The 20,212-nt window shown below is 45.0% G+C and overlaps 1 protein-coding gene across 1 annotated transcript in view; it reads right to left on the reverse strand.

The window, feature by feature from the left end:
- GYG1 (glycogenin 1) overlaps positions 1 to 19,896 on the reverse strand; it is a 38,624-nt gene extending 18,728 nt beyond the window's left edge. Inside the window, exons 1-5 of the mRNA XM_069580766.1 lie at positions 19,417 to 19,896; positions 16,583 to 16,718; positions 14,268 to 14,442; positions 13,805 to 13,967; positions 1,439 to 1,565 (exon numbers count right to left, since the gene is read on the reverse strand). Coding sequence (XP_069436867.1) covers positions 1,439 to 1,565; positions 13,805 to 13,967; positions 14,268 to 14,442; positions 16,583 to 16,718; positions 19,417 to 19,597 — 782 coding nt within the window. The 5' untranslated portion in view covers positions 19,598 to 19,896. The remainder of the gene's footprint in view (positions 1 to 1,438; positions 1,566 to 13,804; positions 13,968 to 14,267; positions 14,443 to 16,582; positions 16,719 to 19,416) is intronic.
- Between the last annotated feature and the right edge of the window lie 316 nt (positions 19,897 to 20,212).

Genomic DNA, 20,212 nt, shown 5'->3' on the forward strand with positions numbered 1-20,212 from the left:
CAGCAAATGTCCACCGAGCACTTTATGTATATGAACTGCTTTATCCCAACAGCCTGACCAGGGAGGTTATTACTTCCCTCCTCCTTTTACATATGGTGGACTGAAGCCAAGAGCCTTCCCCACACTGCAGGGAAATGGCAGAAAGAGAACACGCATGCTGCTCCTCAGGCTGAGAGATCGCCTGCATTGCCAGACCACCTCCCAGATAGAGGACAAATCACCCGCTATTACTAAATGCTATGGGAGGCCGAAGAACCGATGCTTTTGAACTGTGGTGTTAGAGAAGACTCTTGAGGGGTCCCTTGGACTGCAAGGAGATCCAACTAGTCCATCCTAAAGGAGATCAGTCCTGAATATTCATTGGAAGGACTGATGCTGAAGCTGAAACTCCAGTACCTTGGCCACCTGATGTGAAGAACTGACTCATTGGAAAAGACCCTGGCGCTGGGAAAGATTGAGGGCAGGAGGAGAAGGGTCGACAGAGGATGAGATGGTTAGATGGTATCACTGATTCACTGGACATGAACTTGGGAAAACTCTTGGCGTTGATGAGGGATAGGGAACTCTGGTGTGCTGCAGTCCATGAGGTCACAAAGAGTCAGACACGACTTGGTGACTGAACCACAGCAACAAAGGGAGGCCAGCCTCCCTTAGCTCTTCACATGACTGCCTCCCTTAGGCAGGTTTAGTGGCTCAGCCATGTCTGACTCTTTGTGACCCCATGGGCTGTGCAGCCTTCCATGCTCCTCTGTCCAAGGGATTTCCCAGGCAAAGAATACTGTAGTTGGTTGCCATTTCCTTCTCCAGGGAATCCTCCCAGCCCAGGGATCAAACCCTGGTCTCCTGCATTGCAGGCAGACTCTTGACTGACCGAGCCACCTCCCTTAGTGCTCACAATAACCTTTGGAGGACACCGAGGATGAGTGTTCAGTAACAAGCCCAACTCCTACTAGGCTGTGAGTTCAGTAACTAGTAACCATCCAGGAAGTGGCTTCTCCAGGATGGGAAGAGAGGGAGGCCAGCCCCACAGGCCCTGCCCTTGACCAGGACACCACACACCTTATGTCATCCCCACCACAACCACGGGAGCTGTTCACACACTCATTTTAGAGAGCTGAGGCTCAACAGCTTGTACAAGGCAAGTGTTCTGGATCATGACAGAGAGATGATTCATCAGAGGCCCTGGCATCCCAGGAACCAATGGGAACCTTTTCCCACAGACAGCAAAGTGCCCTCTGGGTTCCTCCAAACGTAAAGTGATGAATACCAGCAAGGCCCCTCCCCATCACAGCCAAGTTTCTTATGAGAGAAAGGACTTTCCTCAAAGTCTCCACCTGTTTTTGCCCCAAGAATGACACTGAGGCACCCCCCACCCCAAATGTGAACCGCACCCCGTGCCCTCACCATCCCACACCACAGTTAAACCCTTTGCACTTACGCTTTAAATGCTGGGAGGTAGGAGTATATAGAAATGCTGCTTAGGTTATAAATAAATGGCAGGTGTTTTCTGATATCTGTTGTTGCCCAGCTGCTAAAAAACGTGTTCAGTAAACCCTGGTCCCCGCCTGAAAGAAACAAACAAATTACAGTCACGGACTTCAAGGACAGGTCAATAATTTTACAGGAATATATAATTGGACCTTTACAAATAGGTACTAATTCTGTTTTTTTTTTTTTCCTGGCTGTGCCTCAAGGCTGGTGGGATTTTAGTTCCCCGACCAGGGATTGAACCCACGCCCTCAGAAGTGAGAGCCCAGAGTCCTAACCCCCTGGACTGCCAGGAAATTCCCACTAATTCCATTTTTAAAATAATAAATTCTATGTCAGGCTCCTGAAGTACATTTTAGAGGGTAGTCATCTCCCTGAGCTAATTCATTAATTGAGCAAATATTGACTGAGAAGCTACTATGTGCCAGACACCAGTCCAGGCAATAGAGAATCAACTGTAAGCAGAGACAGGGCCATCATCTCTAGGACAGTCTGGGTAGGGTGGGAAGCACCACTATCAGCAAATCAAGAATCCACACCATCACAAATGGGGATGAGGGCAGTGAGGAAAGTTCTGAGTGCTATGAGGCAAGTGGCAGTGGCTTGAGACTTGGGCTGACAGGCTGCGGAAGGCCTCCAGGCGGAGGCTGTATGCAGGCCAGAACTGCCTACATACACAGGTGTACGAGGGATGCACAGGTGGGCTGACAACTGCTGCTGGAGAGAAGGTGGGCAGAACACACAGCACCACAGACCCGAGGAGGGCAAAACGTGCAGCTATGGGAAGAAGACCTGGAAGGCAGCCTGGCTAAGTGGACTGCAGAGGAGGGCGGGGCCACCTGGCACCAGGTGGGTCTCCAAGAGGTAGGCAACAACTAGACCACCCCAGGCTTGGACTTTAGACTGTTCTCGGTTAAAGATTTCAGACTTTAGGTTAAAGAGCAATGGGACAGGGTTTCCCTGGTGGCTCAGTGATTAAAAAAAAAAAATCCACCTGCCAATGCTGGGGACACGGGTTCCAACCCTGATCCAGGAAGATCCCATATGCTGGGGAGTAACTAAGCTTGTGCAACTACTAAGCCTGTGCTCTAGAATCTGGGAGCCACGACTACTGAAGTCTGAACACCCCAGAGCCCACGCCCTGCAACAAGAGAAGCCACCACAATGAGCAGCCCACACATCACAACTGGAGAGTAGCCCACACAGCAAAAGGACGCAGCACAGCCAAAAATAAACAAATGAACAAATAAATAACAATATTTTTAAAGGTCAGATAGCAAAATTTTTTTTAAAGAAAGAGAAATGGTACAGAAAAAGTCAAAAGCAAAAAAGAGCAAACTGGGATAGCAGAATTGCTTCTGAAGCCCCCAGCATTGATGGAAGGGTGATGGACAGCAGGCCATGTCACCCTGGTGCACCCTTCTGCCACCAACCACACCTCCAGGCAGGTCAGTTCTCACTGGGCTAATGTCAACAGCAGTCACAAACACTTAGCACAATGATTGCTCAGACCCTGGGGGTTCCTGGACCTCACACTTTTCTTAGATAGTGAGGACCATGCCACTCATTTAAAAGAAAACAATAAAAATCTCAACAGCTAAGAACAAGACCTAAATCATAAACACACAAGTAGCCAGTCACTAAGCCACTTCAAAACACATTCAACCACATAGCCCATGTGCGTCTCACCTTAGGCTCATGAGCCTAAGAAACACCCAGAACCAGAGTCTCCCATGAATCAGAACAGCAGCTCAGGTGTGCAGGTGTTCACAGGTGTGTGTATCCGTGCTTAGGAGGGAGGGAGGGTGACAGGCAGGAGAATCCTGCTCTTTCAAAGTGCAAGGCTGGTAAACCGCACAGTTACTTCCCTCCCTGGTTCACTTGGCACTGAGACCTAGTTTCCTTTCTAAACATACCCAAGTTGGCTGTCATTATTATTTGATTTTTCTTGGTTCTGAAAAAGACTTTAAAGATCTGGAGATGTATTTAATATTCAGAGCTCAGTAGTAAGATCAGGGCATTAGGCTTAAAGTCCAAATGTACCTTACCTATCCTCTGTGTGTCCCATCCTTTCCAAATGCCTTCGATCAACTCTATGGATCAAAGGCATCATTGAGCAACTGTCTGGAGTGACCTCACATGGAGCAATCTCTCTGTATCAGAAAGTTCTGACAGGCCCCCATTACTTAAGGGACAAGTAGCTCAACAGAGAATCAAGGTTGGTGGACTGTGTCAATGCATCAATTCCTGTTGCAGAATTACATAAGATGTTACCATTGGGGGAAACAGCGTGAATGAAGTGTATATGGGGTCTCTCTATACATTTTTTTAAGCTGCATGTAAATCTACAATTCACTCAAAAAAGTTTTTTTAAAGTTCAAAGATTAATGTGGCTAAAATGCAAAATGCATTTGAACTGTTAGTCACTAGGTTCTAGATTCCACAAGGACAGAGATTATGGCTCTTTCTGCTTATCACTGTAATTCTAGCAGCTAGCAGAATGCCTTACACATGGGTAAGTTATTTGTAGAATGAACAAAAGAACCATGAAGAAGGACATTAATGGCAGAAAAGCTCAAACAACTTGAATATTCTGCCATAGAAGAGTGGTTCGTATACTGTGATACTAACCACTCCCTGAACATTATTCAGCCATTAAAACCAGTGGTTATAAAGACTATCAATATACTGTGTAATATAAAAATATACAATGACACATTGTAACTAAGAACACATGTGTGTGTGCTCAGTTGTGTACGACTCTCTGTGACCCCGTGGACTGTAGCCTGTCAGGCTCCTCTGTCCATGGAATTCTCCAGGCAAGAATACTGGAGTGGGTTGCCATTTCCTTTTCTGGGGGATTTTCCCAACCCGGGGATCGAACCCTCATCTCCTGGGTCTCCTGTATTGGCAGGCAGATTCTTTACCACTGAGGAAGCCCCAAGAACATACACATTGCTACCAGAAGATAATAAATTCAACAACAGTAGTAGTGTGAGGGGATTGGTGTTACCGATGTTCCCTCACTCCAACTTTTCCTTAATATTGTTACATTATTTTGGTAATTCTAGCATATTAATATAATACAATTTGGGAAAGAATGAGAACTGTGCCAAGACCTTTTCTTTCCATTTTTCACTTATTTATTTTCAGTATGAAATATATTATCAAAAGAAAAATACATGTGTATGTTATAAAGCATACAACAACACTAAATATACCCAATATCCAACTGAAAAACTCATACATTATCAACACTGTTTAAATTATCTGTGGGGGGTTCCCTTACCCAATTTCAGTGCCCCCAGCTTCAGAAGGAACTATTTATTATGAAATTTGTAATTATCTTGATTTCCTTTAGCACATGTGTGTTATCTCCAGACAATACATGTATTTTCACTTGTTTTTGAACTTGATAAAACTAGGCATCATACTACGTATCTTTTTCTACTACTTGCTTTTTCCGGCCACATTTACAGACTTTTCTTTTAAAATTAAGCAATTCCACTTAAAATGACTACTGATGACACTGTAATGCAGACAAGAAATCCGATTCCACGAAGGTCAGAAGAGTTAAGCAGAAAGCAGGACTCCCCAGTCTGACAGGGTGAGCCTGGGAAACAGGAGTCGAGAGTTCTGTTGATTCCTCAGAGCCCCTGGCCAGCTGCCTCCAGCCACAAAAGGCCACTTCCGCTCACTCTCAGGTACCCTCCAAACACCATCAGTCCCTCAGCTGTGTGCCATGGCAGGGCTGAGCAGCACTGCTAGAACAGGAAACAAGCAAGAAGTGGAAGAGGCAGGGCAGCAGACGTGTGAATCAATGGTACTCATTCAACTGGTTAGTCCTTACACCCTCAACAAGCACCCTACCTCTCAGGGCACAGAACATACAGACCATGAAACTTCCATGGCCACTGACTTCATTATGTACTATGAAGGGTGACCCTTTAGTCAAAAGTGGTGGATTAAAAATAGAATTAAATACCACCTATAAGTCTATGGCTTCTTATATAATTTTTTAATTCAGTCATCTGGCAACCCACTCCAGTATCCTTGCCTGGAAAATCTCATGGACAGAGGGGCCTGGAGGGCTGCAGTCCATGAGGTCGCGAAGAGTTGGGCACGACTGAGCGACTAACACAACACAACAAAAACCATCTTCTCCCAAATATACAATTGTACATCTCAAGATCATGCAAAACTATGTTTTAGTTTCACCAGAAAAATCTGTGTTTGGTGCTATCAATATCCTTTCATTGGAAGTCCCTAAACTCGAGCACACTTTAAAGCAGAATGCAAATCTAAGCAGGTCTGTGCTACAAGACATACAAGGATGTAATGAAGGCTGCTGAATTTTCCCAACGAAAACCTCAGGACTTTTGTCCAGTACATTCTAGTCAGGCTTCCAGAGGCAACTTTATTTCTTTTGACAGGTTAAGACACTGTTCATCTCAATCAGCTCAGCACCAACAAGCATGATTAGCAGACATGCCAGCAGCTGTGATCCAGCAAGCGTGGGTGTGGTGACACAGGTGAGAGACAGACAGAAAGGAAATGGAACAAGAGACGCATGGCACCTGTTCTGCAACAAAAGCAAACATCAGAATTCTGTATCTTCCTTCCCCCAGGCTGGCCAAGTGCTAGTGATAACGTTACAACCACTCAGTATTTCCAGGTCTTTTGACCAGAGTCAGGAACCTGATAAACATGAGCATATCACAGCACTTATCAGAAACTGTGTCCATTATTTTATGAGACAGAAATGGAATTGCATGCTGTTATGTTTTCTAATGTGCGCACTATTCAGTGCTTAAGTATTGTGTGTGCTTTCCCATAGTTTGTTGGCAGCTGGCTTGCCTACTAAGAATAGCAGGGCAGAGTAGAATGAATTTTGGTTTAAACATGAACCTGAATTTCTCAGCCCCAAGGAAATGTTACCCTAGAACCATGTTGCTCAACACAAGGATCCAGAAGTAGGGGCACCACCTGAGAGTTTGACAGAACTGTGGAATAGTAAGTCCCCAATCCCACAGAATCAGAATGCTCATTTGAATCCTTAGATGCTTTGTTTGCATATTAAAATCTGAGAAGCACTGGTCTAGGGTCTTTTAGCCCACTCCAGTACTCTTGCCTGGAAAAGCACATGGATGGAGGAGCCTGGTAGGCTGCAGTTCATGGGGTTTCGAAGAGTCGGACACGACTGAGCAACTTCACTTTCACTTTTCACTTTCCTGCATTGGAGAAGGAAATGGCAACCCACTCCAGTGTTCTTGCCTGGAGAATCCAGGGACCGGGGAGCCTGGTGGGCTGCCATCTCTGGGGTCACACAGAGTTGGACACGACTGAAGCAACTTAGCAGCAGCAGCAGCAGGGTCTTTTAGAGAATGACCCTTTTTAAATTTTATTATATTAGAGAATGTCACTCTCAGAAATGTCATTTCTATAGAAAATGTCTGAGGTTATATAAATTACATATAGGTACTCTAGAATGATGACTAAAATCGGCTCCAGCTTTCAAATGGTTTTCAGCCTAATCAGGGAATAGAAGAGCATAAACCAAGCAAACAACTTAAAGCAAAATATGGTTAATATTATAGGAGAGGGATGGGCTCCCCAGGTGGCTCAGTGGTTAAGAATCCACACGAGATGCAGGTTTGATCCCTGGGTCAGGAAGATTCCCTGGAGAAGGAAATGGCAACCCACTCCGGTATTCTTGCCTGGAAAATCTCATGGACAGAGGAGCCTGGCAGGCAACAGTCCACGGGGTCGCAAAGAGTTGGACACGACTTAGTGACTGAACAACATAAGCGAGAGAGAGACAAATGCTGAAATGAAAATGTGACTCAGTCCTTAACACTGAATTCCTATAACATGCTCAGCAGGTGTTATCACTCTTGTCTACAGAGAGCATGCCAAAGATACTAAGTTACTGTTTGTGAGTATTCCAGCTCTTGGGGATATTTCCATCAGGTTTACTAAGGATCATCGGATTAACTCAGGTGGCTCATGGGAATCCAGGTACTTTGAGCCTTGGTCTCAGCATCACTGCATCTCGCTGGCCTCAATCCATTTAAACCAAGAACGATTGATTTATTTTACCATTTCGTGTTCAGCTTTTCTCACTTTAAAAAATATTTTAAATAATCAAGCTATTAAATAATTACATACGTGCAAAGGAACACTTATTTGGGGTTTAAATTTCACTTTCTCAATTTAAGGCAGCTCCTCCTAAGTCTAGATTCTTTTAGCACTCTGAATTTATCAGATTCATGATTACATAATTAATTTGTAATTAGGTGTTAAATGTAAGGTCTCATAAAATATACAGTGTACAAGCTTTATACAGGTAGGGTTAAAAAAAAAAACTGTATTATTTACTTATCTATTCCTAGCCCTTGAACTTAGTATCTTCCCCAGATGAGGAGCTCAAATGATTTTTTTTCAATACTATAAGAATGGATTACAGAAACGAAGACAAAATTAATCATTTGCAAAAATACTTCTAAACCCAATTCGAGACTATCAACTGTGCTGCTGATTAAAAAAGACAAAGTAACTTATAGACACAGAAAACAAACTAACGGTTGCCAGTGGGGAAAGGGAAGTGGAGACAAGATAGGGGTCAGGGGGTTAAGAGGTACCGACTACTATGTATAAAACAAGCTACATGGATAGACTGTCCAGCACAAGGAATGATGGCCAATATTTAGTAATAACTATGAGAGGAGTGTAACCTTTAAAAATGGTGAATCACTATGTTGTACACCCGAAACTTACATATATTATAAATCAACCATATCTCATTAATAAAACACATCCACTATTTTATCAATCAAAAGACAAAATATTTCTAGACATTATGGTTTAGAGGGGAAAAACAGTAGCTGCAGAGAGAGAAGACTTAAGTGTCCTCATTTCTAAAATGAGGAATATATCAACTGCTTTCTCTAGTCAGGGCAATGAATTTTAAGTAATTAATCTGTAATAGAGTCAGTGTAATATTTTCCTCTATCCTGTACCATTCCCAGGATATATTTTCACGAATGTTGCAGCATGTGATGATCCACTGGAAGAGAAGACATAAAACTACACTCATACAACCCAGCCACAGCGTCAAGAAAGACTGTCTGCTTCAGACCTTGCCAGACTGTCTGGCAAGCAGCTGTCCAAACTGGATCCATGCTGGTGCCCAGCACAGCCATATAGCAGGCCTTCAATAAGTATCTACTGAACTAATATATTAATGAATAAATAAATGACTACTTCACAAAACTGTTAAGGAATAAGAAGAAGTAAAATGACCCCCCTAAGAGCCTGTACACATGAACACTTTAGTTCTTCCTTCCGTCTCTATTTCTCAAGAGTTCATGATCTCTGCTGGTTACAAGGCTAGAAACAGATGGCTAAGTTAAAAAAAAAATACTCATGGGTAGGTACAGTGCGATAAAAATAGCTCTTAGAAATTGTGTGTACTCATTTATTTTGCTACATGATATGACTTTTGCTTTTCATCTTTATTCAAGATAGTACCCAAACTATCAATTAAAGTTTAATTACTGAATGATATAAACACAAGAGAACAAGAGTAATTTTCAAAGCAACTGACAACACAGCTTAAGGCCTATATAGCCACAAGTAGCCTAGTCTGTGGGCAACTGGGGAAAGCCTACCATGAGCACCTGTCAAAGTGGAACCTTTCACATCAGGGGACCAGGTGAGGCACATCTGAACTTCTGAGCATCTCTGGTTTGAAGAAGACAAGTACTACTTGGGAATACCTCTCTCCTTCACTCCTGTTTTGGACAGCTTGAATCCAAACTAATCGCAAAGGTTAGAGAAGGTAGCACTGGGGTCAATTTTACACTTTAAAATTTAGAATTTAGAACCAATTCTTTTAAAATTATTTAAAAACTTTGTTGTAGTCTCCCAGTTTACATTTCCAAGCACAGAAAAAAATTTCAGTTTAAGGGTCTCAGTGGCCCCTTAAAATCAGCATAGGGAACACATAGTTTAATGAACTCACAGCAGATTTTAGATTCTGCTGAAGGAAAACCATACCTAACATTCTACACCAATTTACTCTGTTCTATTTTTTTTTTGAAAATTCAACAACAGACCAAAATTTCATGACTTCAAAAAAAGTTTAGGGTATTTAGATTACACTAATGAATTTCATTTTTTTAAAAGATGGATACTTGAAATTGGAAAATATGAATTCTAATTTTTCACTTAGGTTTTTGAAGGTAATACATGGAAACAAAATTGAATATATAGCAACTGTCAAGCACTGAACATTTCAACTGTATCAGTTCAGTTCAGTTGCTCAGTTGTGTCCAACTCTTTGCGACCCCATGGACTGCAGCACGCCAGGATTCCCTGTCTATCACCAACTCCCGGAGCTTACTCAAACTAATGTCCATAGCGTCAGTGATGCCATCCAACCATTTCAACTGTATAGGCATCCTTAATTTAGGATACTCTGGAGTCATGGGAGGAAAGGAAATAAAAATCTCAACTTGCATCCAGATTAATTTAATCAAATGAAGAGTCAAGTGAATCAGCCTTATTGTACTCTCATGTGTGGAGATAAAACTGCTGACTAGTATCTACGAAATCATCACCTCTCTTCCTTTTCACTGTTAAGTCCTGAAGTTGACCTTATCTTGTCAGAGTCTATAAAATGTTACTGTGTATGTGTTTTGCAACAGTTATGGTACAACTCTTCAGAAAACATGTAATGTTGGTTATGAAGTAAGTGCAGGACAGTCCACAAATATTAACAACATAGGAAGTTAGACACTTAATTGTGGGAAATTAAACGCCAGCCATGAATTAAGTGTGAAGTCACTAGTTTGAAATTTCCAACACTCTATAGACATTGGGGAAGAAAAGAGATGTCAAGGCCCCTAGCATGATTTGCCATATTAGGAATATCCTCGCGGTCAGAGGCAAGGGTGCAGTGTGATTAGAGGACTGGTGATTAGAAGCCTTGACAGCCACATTCTTTCCCGTTAGAAGGGCTGCAGAAGCAGCTGCAAATACTCAGCCATCAGCAGCCCACGTGGCTTGTCAGTGGACAACAGGCCCCATCAATTTTTGTTGAACGTATGAGGAGATTAAGCAGAACTTGCAAGACATTCAGACAGAGATATAGTTATCTGCAAACAGGTTTTCTTTAGCATCAGTCTAAAAACGCTGGGACTGAAGACCCCTGTTCAGTATACCTGGGGGCTGGGGGTGGGGGGAGATATCTGTGGGTATTAGAAAATGTATGGTAAGGTGAGAGGAAATGCCTGAAAGTGCTCGTCTCAGAGCCTGAGGCATGACATCTAAACAAGACAGGGCCTGCATTGAGAGCTTGACATCAGTTCCTCGGTTCAACTAAGCCCAGGAACCACAACTGCTGAGCCTGTGCTCTAGAGCCCAGGAACCACAACTACTGAAGCCTGTGCTCGGTAATAGGAAAAGCCACTGCAATCCACTGCAATGAGACATCTTCTCACCACAACCAGAGAGCAGGCCCCTCTCTTCACAACTAGAGAGAAGCCCACGCAGCAGTGAAGGCCTAACACAGTCAAAAATATAAATAAATAAATGACATTTAAAAAAAAGAATAACCACAAGCTCCTATCTACATAGTTGAATTTTCAACTCTTTCAACTAGGTATTTCTACGAGCCACAGAAAAAATTCCAATCCTTTGCCACCAACGAGCCAGTAAATGGAGCACCCTCCAGAAAGGCCAGCTCCTGGAAACCCTGCTGCTGAATAATGAATGTGCTCCCAGGCACAGAGAGAATCTCCTGCGGTTTCAGATTCTAGCTGAAAAAGCAGAAAGTGCTTTCTAGTTGAGCCCTCTTTACACGTTCTTGCTTCTTAACAACGGACCATCAATTCCTTCAGTACCTCTTGGTTCCAGAAAAAATACATGATCCAGGTTGGTTTCTACCAGCTAATGAAACCATTTTATATTCTGAAATTGTAACCCAGTAGTTTATCACAGCACACTGTTTAGCATCCAAACTTTCATCTTGCAACAACAGAATCTAGTACTCTTCAGAATTATAAAGTGGATTCTCTTTATGCAATTATAATCACGTGCATTTTAGGCAGCTAGATCTACTGTAGCATGCGACTCACTTACTAGATCTGAGAATTTATATGAAATTTCTGGCAGGATTATGCTACTTCCTTTAAACTTAATGAGAGGAGGTGAAGAAAGCCACAATCTGATGCAAAGGTTAAGACAAACAGTGGACTTTGGCTAAAAATACTCTATCTTCCTTCTGTGCAAAGGTAACTATTTTTGTGTGTGCAAGAGAAATACATGTTTTGAACTCAAATGCCAATATAACTTTCATTCCTTATATGAAAGGAAAATAGCAGGAGCTACAAAATAAGTCAGTGAAGTGAAGAAGTTACATTTGGCCATAACCACAGTGAGCACTCAACGCATTACTTCTCACTTAAGGTTGCTTAAGTAAGAATGCACTTCCTGTCGGAGGCTGCCACTTATTACGGCTCAGATACTTTTGCTCACTGTTTTAAGGGCACATAATGACTTGGCATTGAGCAGAATTTCTCAGCCTTGGCACTACTGACCTCTTGAGCAGGATGATTCTTTGGTGTGGGGGCGTGCATTGGAGGATGTTTAGCCGCATCCCTGGCTTCTACTCACTAGATGACAGTCCTGTCTCCCCATTCACTGTGACAACTAAAAATGTCTCCATTGCCAAAAGTCCCCAGGGGGTGGGGCCAAATCATCCCAGGTTTAGCATTACTGGTATAGAATATAAACTAGTCAAATAGTGAAACAAGACTGAGATTTAAATTTCTCCTTCCTTTTCAGTGACATTTCAAATAGCTGCTGTTCCAAATCCTCAAACGACTAAACAATTCAATTTCTGTGAACAGCAACAACAAAAACCCAATTTCAATTTTATATGTAACTAAAAATGTTTTGGGCTTCCCTGGCAGGGAAGGTAAAGAATCTGTCTGCAATGCAGGAGACCTGGGTTCAATCCCTGGATCAGGAAGATCCTCTGGAAAAAGGAATGGCTACCCACTCCAGTGTTCTTGCTTAGAGAATTCCATGGACAGAGAAGCCTGGCAGGCTAAGGTTCCTCGGGTCACAAAGAGTTGGACATGACTGAGTGACTAACACACACAAAAATGTTTTAAATTCCAATCTCTTATATTCAGCAATCCCATGAACTTCTAGATGTACTTTTAATTCAAAAACTTTAAACTTGAAATTGTGATTTTTAACTTTACAACTAGTTAATGGAGATGAACCCCCATATCTGCATCCAGGGCTGAACTTTATGTCAGTTGAGGACGGTCATTCCTGCTGGTGTTATCTACTCACTGCAAATCTCATACCTGCTCCTGGAGTGGAAAGTAGGGCCTGGGGTCTGCTCAGGGCTCTGGCCTATCCCCATGTTCCTGGCCCTAGCTTCTGCCACAGTGTTAAGAATCTGACAGAGAGTCACTGCTGAGAGGGGGTCTCCTTGTACATATCCTTCTTCCTAGATACAACTGGGTCGTTTCTTAATTCAAAGGATCCATCAACATTTATTTTCAAAAAAGCCGCTTTTGCATACTAACTCCCAGTTTTGTGGTTTGTGTGGTTAAAAACAAAAGTGAGTTATTATTTATTATTTTAGAGACTGGCCTAAAATAGAAGTATACCTAACTAATTAATTTAACCAAAAGGATCTGAGGCTCTAAATCACAGTCATAACCTTTCTATATAAACATATATTGACAACTATAGATAGATACACATACGCCTTATGGAAAATGGATGGTGACTGCCAAGGTTCTATGCTTTAGCTTTGCAGATACCACTCTATCCGATGCACTGCCTTAGAGGCAGTGAAAATTTGGAGACAAAGATTACTCACAGAGCCTATGTTCTGAGAATGAGAGCCTAAATTTATCCCTCAGATTTCCACAGAGACAATTCTGGGTCCTCCTGTTCTTGCACTTCAGTTTACTCAGGCTTAAGACAGCTGTTAAACTCTTTCATTTGTTTAGTAGTCTTTTGAATTCCTGAATAATCATGGTTGCTTTAACCATACTCCAATTTAGACACAGGAAGATTAATGAATGGCAAGTCTGTAAAACAGCCTAGGTACCTATAGGAAAAAGATGCATACACACACACACAAAACGCACTATTTCCCAGAACACCACGACTTAAAATGCTTGTCATATCCCATGTATAGACACAAGGAAACGTAGCAACTCCCTGAGAAGAGCAGCCCCTAGAAGTTATTCACAGCTTATCTAATACAAGGAAAACAGATACGTACCATCAAAGCTACCTTGCTCGGAAGCAAGATGCAACAGCTGATTGTATGTTTCAACTGAAGGCTGATAAACAAAGACTCCAGAATTGAAGCAGTCAGGCCACCCTGGGTCTGGTGCCGCCGACAATTCTTCTCTCTCAAAAAGATCGTCAATATTGGCTAGGACCTGATTCAAGGGTAAGGGGTTGGGGAGAAGGGAAAGCATTTCAGAACTGTTCTTCTATAGCATAACCCTTCCTAAGTTCTCCTTAAGTTATCCAACAAACAAGACGCAATCTGTTGCTGGTCTTTAACTCTTCAGATGACACCTGTGAGGCAGCCTGGTCCTACTCTCCTTCAACACCTACCACTTTTCACAACAGCGGTTTTATCTGAACTTTACTGTCAAGTCCTGACGGCATTCTTCACATGCCTAACTGGTTTCAGTTACTATATCCATCTCTCCAGCCATCAAAGTCACACTCACCAGAGTATCTGCATCCATGAATACACATTTTGAATACTGTGTAAGTGACCAGCAGTGGAGTTTAGTCAACGTGATACCCAACTCAGGCCTCTTCATTAAGGTTAGATGTGCAGAATCACCACTGTCCAGGACATCTACCACAATGACTTCATCAAAGACTGTCTCTAAAGTTTTCCTGTCAAAATAAAATCCAGAAAACAGCTCTTAGCATCTCTTCAGAACAAGTGACCCATATAACGTAAGACTGCATTCTTATTAGCTTATCGACAACTACAGCAATCTATTACTTTGGTATGTTACAGTCTCTTAAGTATGTCCTAATTGACTTCACCACAAACTTCTAATTTGCATGTGCAGGTAACTTCACTAAAATGCTGAGACTTATGGTGAGGATGAACTACTTGTCTTAAACACTATCATAGAAGAAGTTCTGTATGTTTTATTGTACCACTGACTACCAGGCAAATTGTGAAACAGCCTGTAAAAATGTAGCTAATGTTTGGTCAGACATCTTTTCAACAGCCGGTGTCTTTAATGATAATATTTTATTAGAACTGATTCTTGCTGACCACTGAATACATTTCCAAGTGATGCTGAGTTAAGGCATACAATATCTGCACTGAAGCCTACAATTAATTAAAAATTTTTGCTAACGCAGTTGACAACTGCCTGAAGCTGTGTCATAAAAGAAGCTGAGTGACTCAATTACTCGGTTTCCATTCTTTTGCATCGAATATAACCAGCATTTATTATATGCTTAGCACCCCTGGCATGAGAGACTCACTTTTATTTGTGAGGTACAACACTTCTCTCTGCCCGAAATTAACTAAAGACTTACTTTAGAAAGCAAGCCAGAGGTGAGAGAAGTGGGGGTGTACTTCTTAGGTGAGACACTAAATTCAGCACAAGAAAAAACACAGGATAAAGACAGATCATCACTGAAAGTTTATGACAATATTAAGCATGGAGAACAAAACTGATATTGTACTAGTAATCTCCAAAGCTGTACAAAAATATGTTCCAGTTCACACTGTAAACTTGATTTCTTTGAAAGAAATGGTTGGTGTACCACTTACCACAGGAAAGGGGTCTTGGTTTCTTGGTTTCCAAGACTACATCCACTTTCTTACAGTATCCTCACTAAAGTGATTACAGATTAGGACATACACATAGGAGACAGTTTGGGGGTAATTTGGTTTTCCTAAATTACCCTTTAGGAACAAGACTGTTAGTGTGTGAGATATATGTATGCATACATAATGCCTCTTTTTCAGGGGTCCTTGGCATGTGCTTACATTTTTTGAAAAGAGTCACAAAAGGGGCATTTTCAACTTCTAAAAGGGATAAAAGAACGCAAAAATAAACGCAATACAGAGGTGCTAGTGTGGCAAGATACTCTTAAATAAGTTAGCATGAGGATCAAGGCAGTTGATTCAGACACTTCAAAATTTAATTCCAAAAAAGTAACATGAACTAACCCAATTAACAAGCAGTGTGTACCCTTCAGGGTCTCTCCTAGCAGAACCCCTAATTCAGAAAGACCTTTGGAAAATATCTAGTCTACTGAATTTTAAGTAAAGATCATTAGGTTACTAATGTCAGATGTGGTGGAGAAAACTGCTGCTACTGCTAAGTCCCTTCAGTCGTGTCCGACTCTGTGCGACCCCATAGACGGCAGCCTACCAGGCTCCCCCGTCCCTGGGATTCTCCAGGCAAGAACACTGGAGTGGGTTGCCATTTCCTTCTCCAATGCAAGAAAGTGAAAAGTGAAAGTGAAGTCGCTCAGCCGTGTCCGACTCTTAGCGACCCCATGGACTACAGCCCACCAGGCTCCTCCATCCATGTGATTTTCCAGGCAAGAGTACTGGAGTTGGGTGCCACTGCCTTCTCCGGGAGAAAACTGCTACTTTCTTTCAAAGGCAAGGGAGGTTTGCTTGGTTGGAAACAGGAACAATAGCCCCTGCTCCCTTTGGCGGAAAGATATGCCGGTGAAGCAGGAGGACACAGAGCGAACGGCTGGACTGAGTCACTCACTTGGATCACCCGGAGAGGACCTGCCTACGAGAGAGCCCAACTCCTGGTTGGGATCAGTAAGCACAAGGGCCAGAACTCCACCTCCCAGATGGAGCATGGTTGGAACATCTCCCAAGAGCCAGGACGAGGTTTCAGACCCAGGAATCCTTCACTCAGCAGCTCTCATCGTTCTCCACCAGCACTCAACCTCTGGAAAGGGTCTGGCCTTAAGGTCCACTGATGCCAGAAACAGGGGAGGGGATGTCAGAGCCCAGCCAACAGCCCGGCAGCAAGGTCCTCACCTCATGGAGTCCGAGACCTGTGGGGTGACGAGCACGACCAGCTTCCTCGTGGTCCTGTGCTGTTTCAGAGACAAGCCCAGGACCAGGGCTCCTTTGGCATAGGAATCGTTTGTGGTCAGTGTCACAAAGGCCTGATCTTAAAACAAGGAAAACAGAAGGTATTCATTACATCAGTCTAACTAGAAAACATGACCCCAGGACCCTGGTCAACCAATACGTGGGCAAAATCAACTCCTCTGTGATCAACCTGCTCGATTAATAAAGGAACAGCCTCTTGGGGGGATGGGGGATGGAAGAGAGAACCCAGTGACCACTTTAAGAGTGTCTCAGTACCATTCTTTAGCAGGAGATCACTGGCAACCTTCAAGAGGCTATACAAATTAAATCTAATTTAAAGTCCAGACATGCTAAATTCTCAGACTACACAGTAGCTTAACACCCAGAGGGCAATTACCAGGTAGCAGAGAAGAGATCAAGAAGTGCATTTTCTGTTTGTCCTACAACCTATCATAGACAGTATTCTCAGTCAAGAACAAATCCAGCCAACAACCTCAACGGAGAGCATCTGAAGCAGAAGCCATATTCTTCATCCTGGTGCTCACATGTGCCAAGCCTCAGGCTTTTTCAACTCTTGCCTCAACCTGGAGCAAAGACTCCACAGTCACCCAACCACCTCTCCAGAGTCGCTCTGAGTCTCTCTTAAACATCACTTCCCCCAAGAAGCCTTCCCTCCTTGACGCTTCCATCCGAATAGTGGCCCATCAGTGTTGAATGGATTTAGGGACCACCTCACAAGCTCTAGCAAACCTGCCTCCTTTTCCTTGGAGAAGCAAGCACTACATCCTACCCAGTACCCTGGGGCCCCCCAACCCTCTCTTTCACACTCATGCTTGTTCTGTCGCTCAGTCCCATCTGACTCTTTGTGACCCCCTGGACTGTAGCCCACCAGACTCCTCTGTTCACATAATTTTTTAGGCAAGAACACTGGAGTGGGTTGCCGTTTTCTCCTCCAGGGACTGTCCCGACCCAGGGATCAAACTCACATCTCCTGCTTGGCAGGTGGATTCTTTACCACCTGGCCACCAGGGAATCCCCTCTCTCACACACACACCCGCACATTCAAAAGTCAATCTCCAATAATCACTTAGTTACAAATATATGAATTATTCTTCCTCCTGAACAAGCCCAACCCTCCCAAGGCCACCAGCCAAGCCTTTAGGGTTTCTTTAGTCCTTCCCAGGATGATTCTGGGACACATTCCCTCTCGAAAGGGGTTTTAACGTTAAAACAGGTTGGTGGGCATCCAAACACAAAGGATCCAGTGCTGCTGGGGTTCACGTGGGTCACTGTTGCCCAAGTAGGCAGCTGGGACACTGTAACAAAGTCACTCTGATTCTGTCTTAGGTTTCCTCTTCTTCACTTTGCCCATTTTCCAGTGGTGCCTGAGGGCAAATTCCAGTGAGAAGAGGAAATTGTAGGCTGTCCAGTGGGCCAGCACACTCCCCAGCGGCAGATTTGAGGGCAACCTTCACATATAGCCTTGGATTCTCTGTTAAGCAGTAGAAGGTCTAGAGTTTCTACCTGCACCCCGCCCTCCCCCAGGGTCATCTGCTTCTCAGTCACTCTAGGAAAGCTCGGAACAGGGCCCCCATCCTTTGACATATCCATCAACCTCTGCCTGTTCTCCTTTCTTCAACCCGTCATAAGATAGCAATATTTTAATCAGCCCACCGCAAGGGCGCTTAACCTGAGGCATGATGAATGATGTTTCAACTCAAAGATGGTCCTGATTCCAGGACCATGGAGGAAGGTATGGCAACCCACCCCAGTATTCTTGCCTGGAGAACCCCTGGACAAGAGGGACTACAGTCTATGGGGTCCCAAAGAGTAGGACATGCTTGAAGCCACTTAACACACATACACACACCAGGAGATCAAGGAAGTTTACAGGCAAGTAGGATTCAAGGCTTTCAGGAAGCAAGGATATGGATGATTTCCCAAAGGAAGAGGGAGGCAGGACAACCTTAGGAACTGAGGTTTGCAAGGCAAACCTAGCAGAGGAAAGACCAATGACAGCTGGGGAGGAGGCTAAACCCTCCCAGAGATGGCCGAGCTCCGGGTGACTTCTGCAATCTTTCCGCAGTTCAGTGGCTGTACTAACCCCACTATTAGACTCAACAGCACGGTCTGCGGTCCTCGGGGGCAGACTCGCCGAGTGGCCCGGACACCCTGCAACAAGTGGGCCGGCGCCTTTCCACCACGCGGGTCCCGCTTCCCGGGGGCGCTCGCCGGGCTCGTGCCTACCGCAACCCAGCCCCAAAGGCCTAAAAATAGGCTCGGCGAGGCGGCCAGCGCCGGGACTGACGGCCGAGGAGCCGGGCCGGGGCCGCCGGCGTGCCCGCCTCGCAGCCGCCCCTTTCCAGAGGCTCCAGCCGGCGGGCTGTAGGGGCGGCGCCCCGCGACCCCGCCGCGCTCCGGGCTTCGGGCCGGGCGCCCCCGAGGAGCCGGCTCCCCGCCCCTACGCAGCCCGCCGCAGCTGCTCCGCCCGCCCTTCACGGTGCGCGCAGGAGGAAGGGCAAGGAGACGGAAGCAGGAATGGGGGCTTCGGCGGAGGGCCCAGGCGCTGCCCGGCGGGGGCCCCTCGGCTGCGCTCCGGGTCGGGACGGCCGCTCGGGCCCCCGGGGCGGCGGGGCAGCGGCTGACGCAGGAAGCGGCACGCCCGGCTGCGGCCAGCCTGCAACTTCGCGGCGGTCTTCGTCCTGCCGGGAGCTCCCCCGGGGCGGAGGGCCGGGTGTGGGGGGAGAAGCGCTGCGGCAGCGGCGAGCGGCGCGTACCTGTCATGGTGCAGCCGGGGGCGCGGGCGGCCGCCGCAGCCGCAAGTTCGTGACTCGGAGACGCCGGGCGCGGGGAGCGAGCGCGGCCGGCGAGGAGGCGCGGCGGGAGACGAGCGTCCTCCCGGAGCGCTCTTATAGCGCCCGTCACGTGGCCGCGCACGCTCCCCGCGCCCGCCGGCATCCTCGCGGGGAGGCGGCCCCGGGACTGCGGGACCCCGGTCCTCACCCAGCCTTTCCGCGGAGGGGCTGGGCTCCGCGTCCGCCTCCCGCGGCGTCTCTAGTCCTGGTCCGGCTCCCGCGGGGCACCTGCCTGAGACCGTGAGCTGGGGATTTGGAGGGGGACTTTAGCGGCAGAGTGTGGCATCCCAGGGACAAACTCCCAAAGAAGCCAAGGATTGGGGAACTTTACAAAACAAAAACCCCAGATCACTCCAGTTAGAATAATTCATCTGAATTGCTTGTGTGAAACAAAGTTTAACTGCACTTTCTTCACCTGGAATTCCAAATCACCCTCCGGAAGCATTTCTCAGTGTTCTCACAGCGGTTTTGTGGCCTTAACCTAAAACCAATAAATTTTCAGTACGTTAGATTCTCGAAGTCCTCTGAACCAATTAGATATTTCAGTGTTTCATTGAATTGTCAAACGTTAACTCAATGCAGTAGGTTCTATAATCTTTACAGATGAAGAAGCTGAGTCACAGAAAAGCCACTTGTCTATGGTCGTATCATGTAAATGGAGAAAGCAGGGTTTGAACCATGGCAGTTTTGTTACTGAACTGACCTTGCAAGCAAGACC

This window comes from Ovis canadensis, chromosome 1 (assembly GCF_042477335.2).
Source record: "Ovis canadensis isolate MfBH-ARS-UI-01 breed Bighorn chromosome 1, ARS-UI_OviCan_v2, whole genome shotgun sequence".
Classification (NCBI taxonomy): Eukaryota; Metazoa; Chordata; class Mammalia; order Artiodactyla; family Bovidae; genus Ovis; species Ovis canadensis.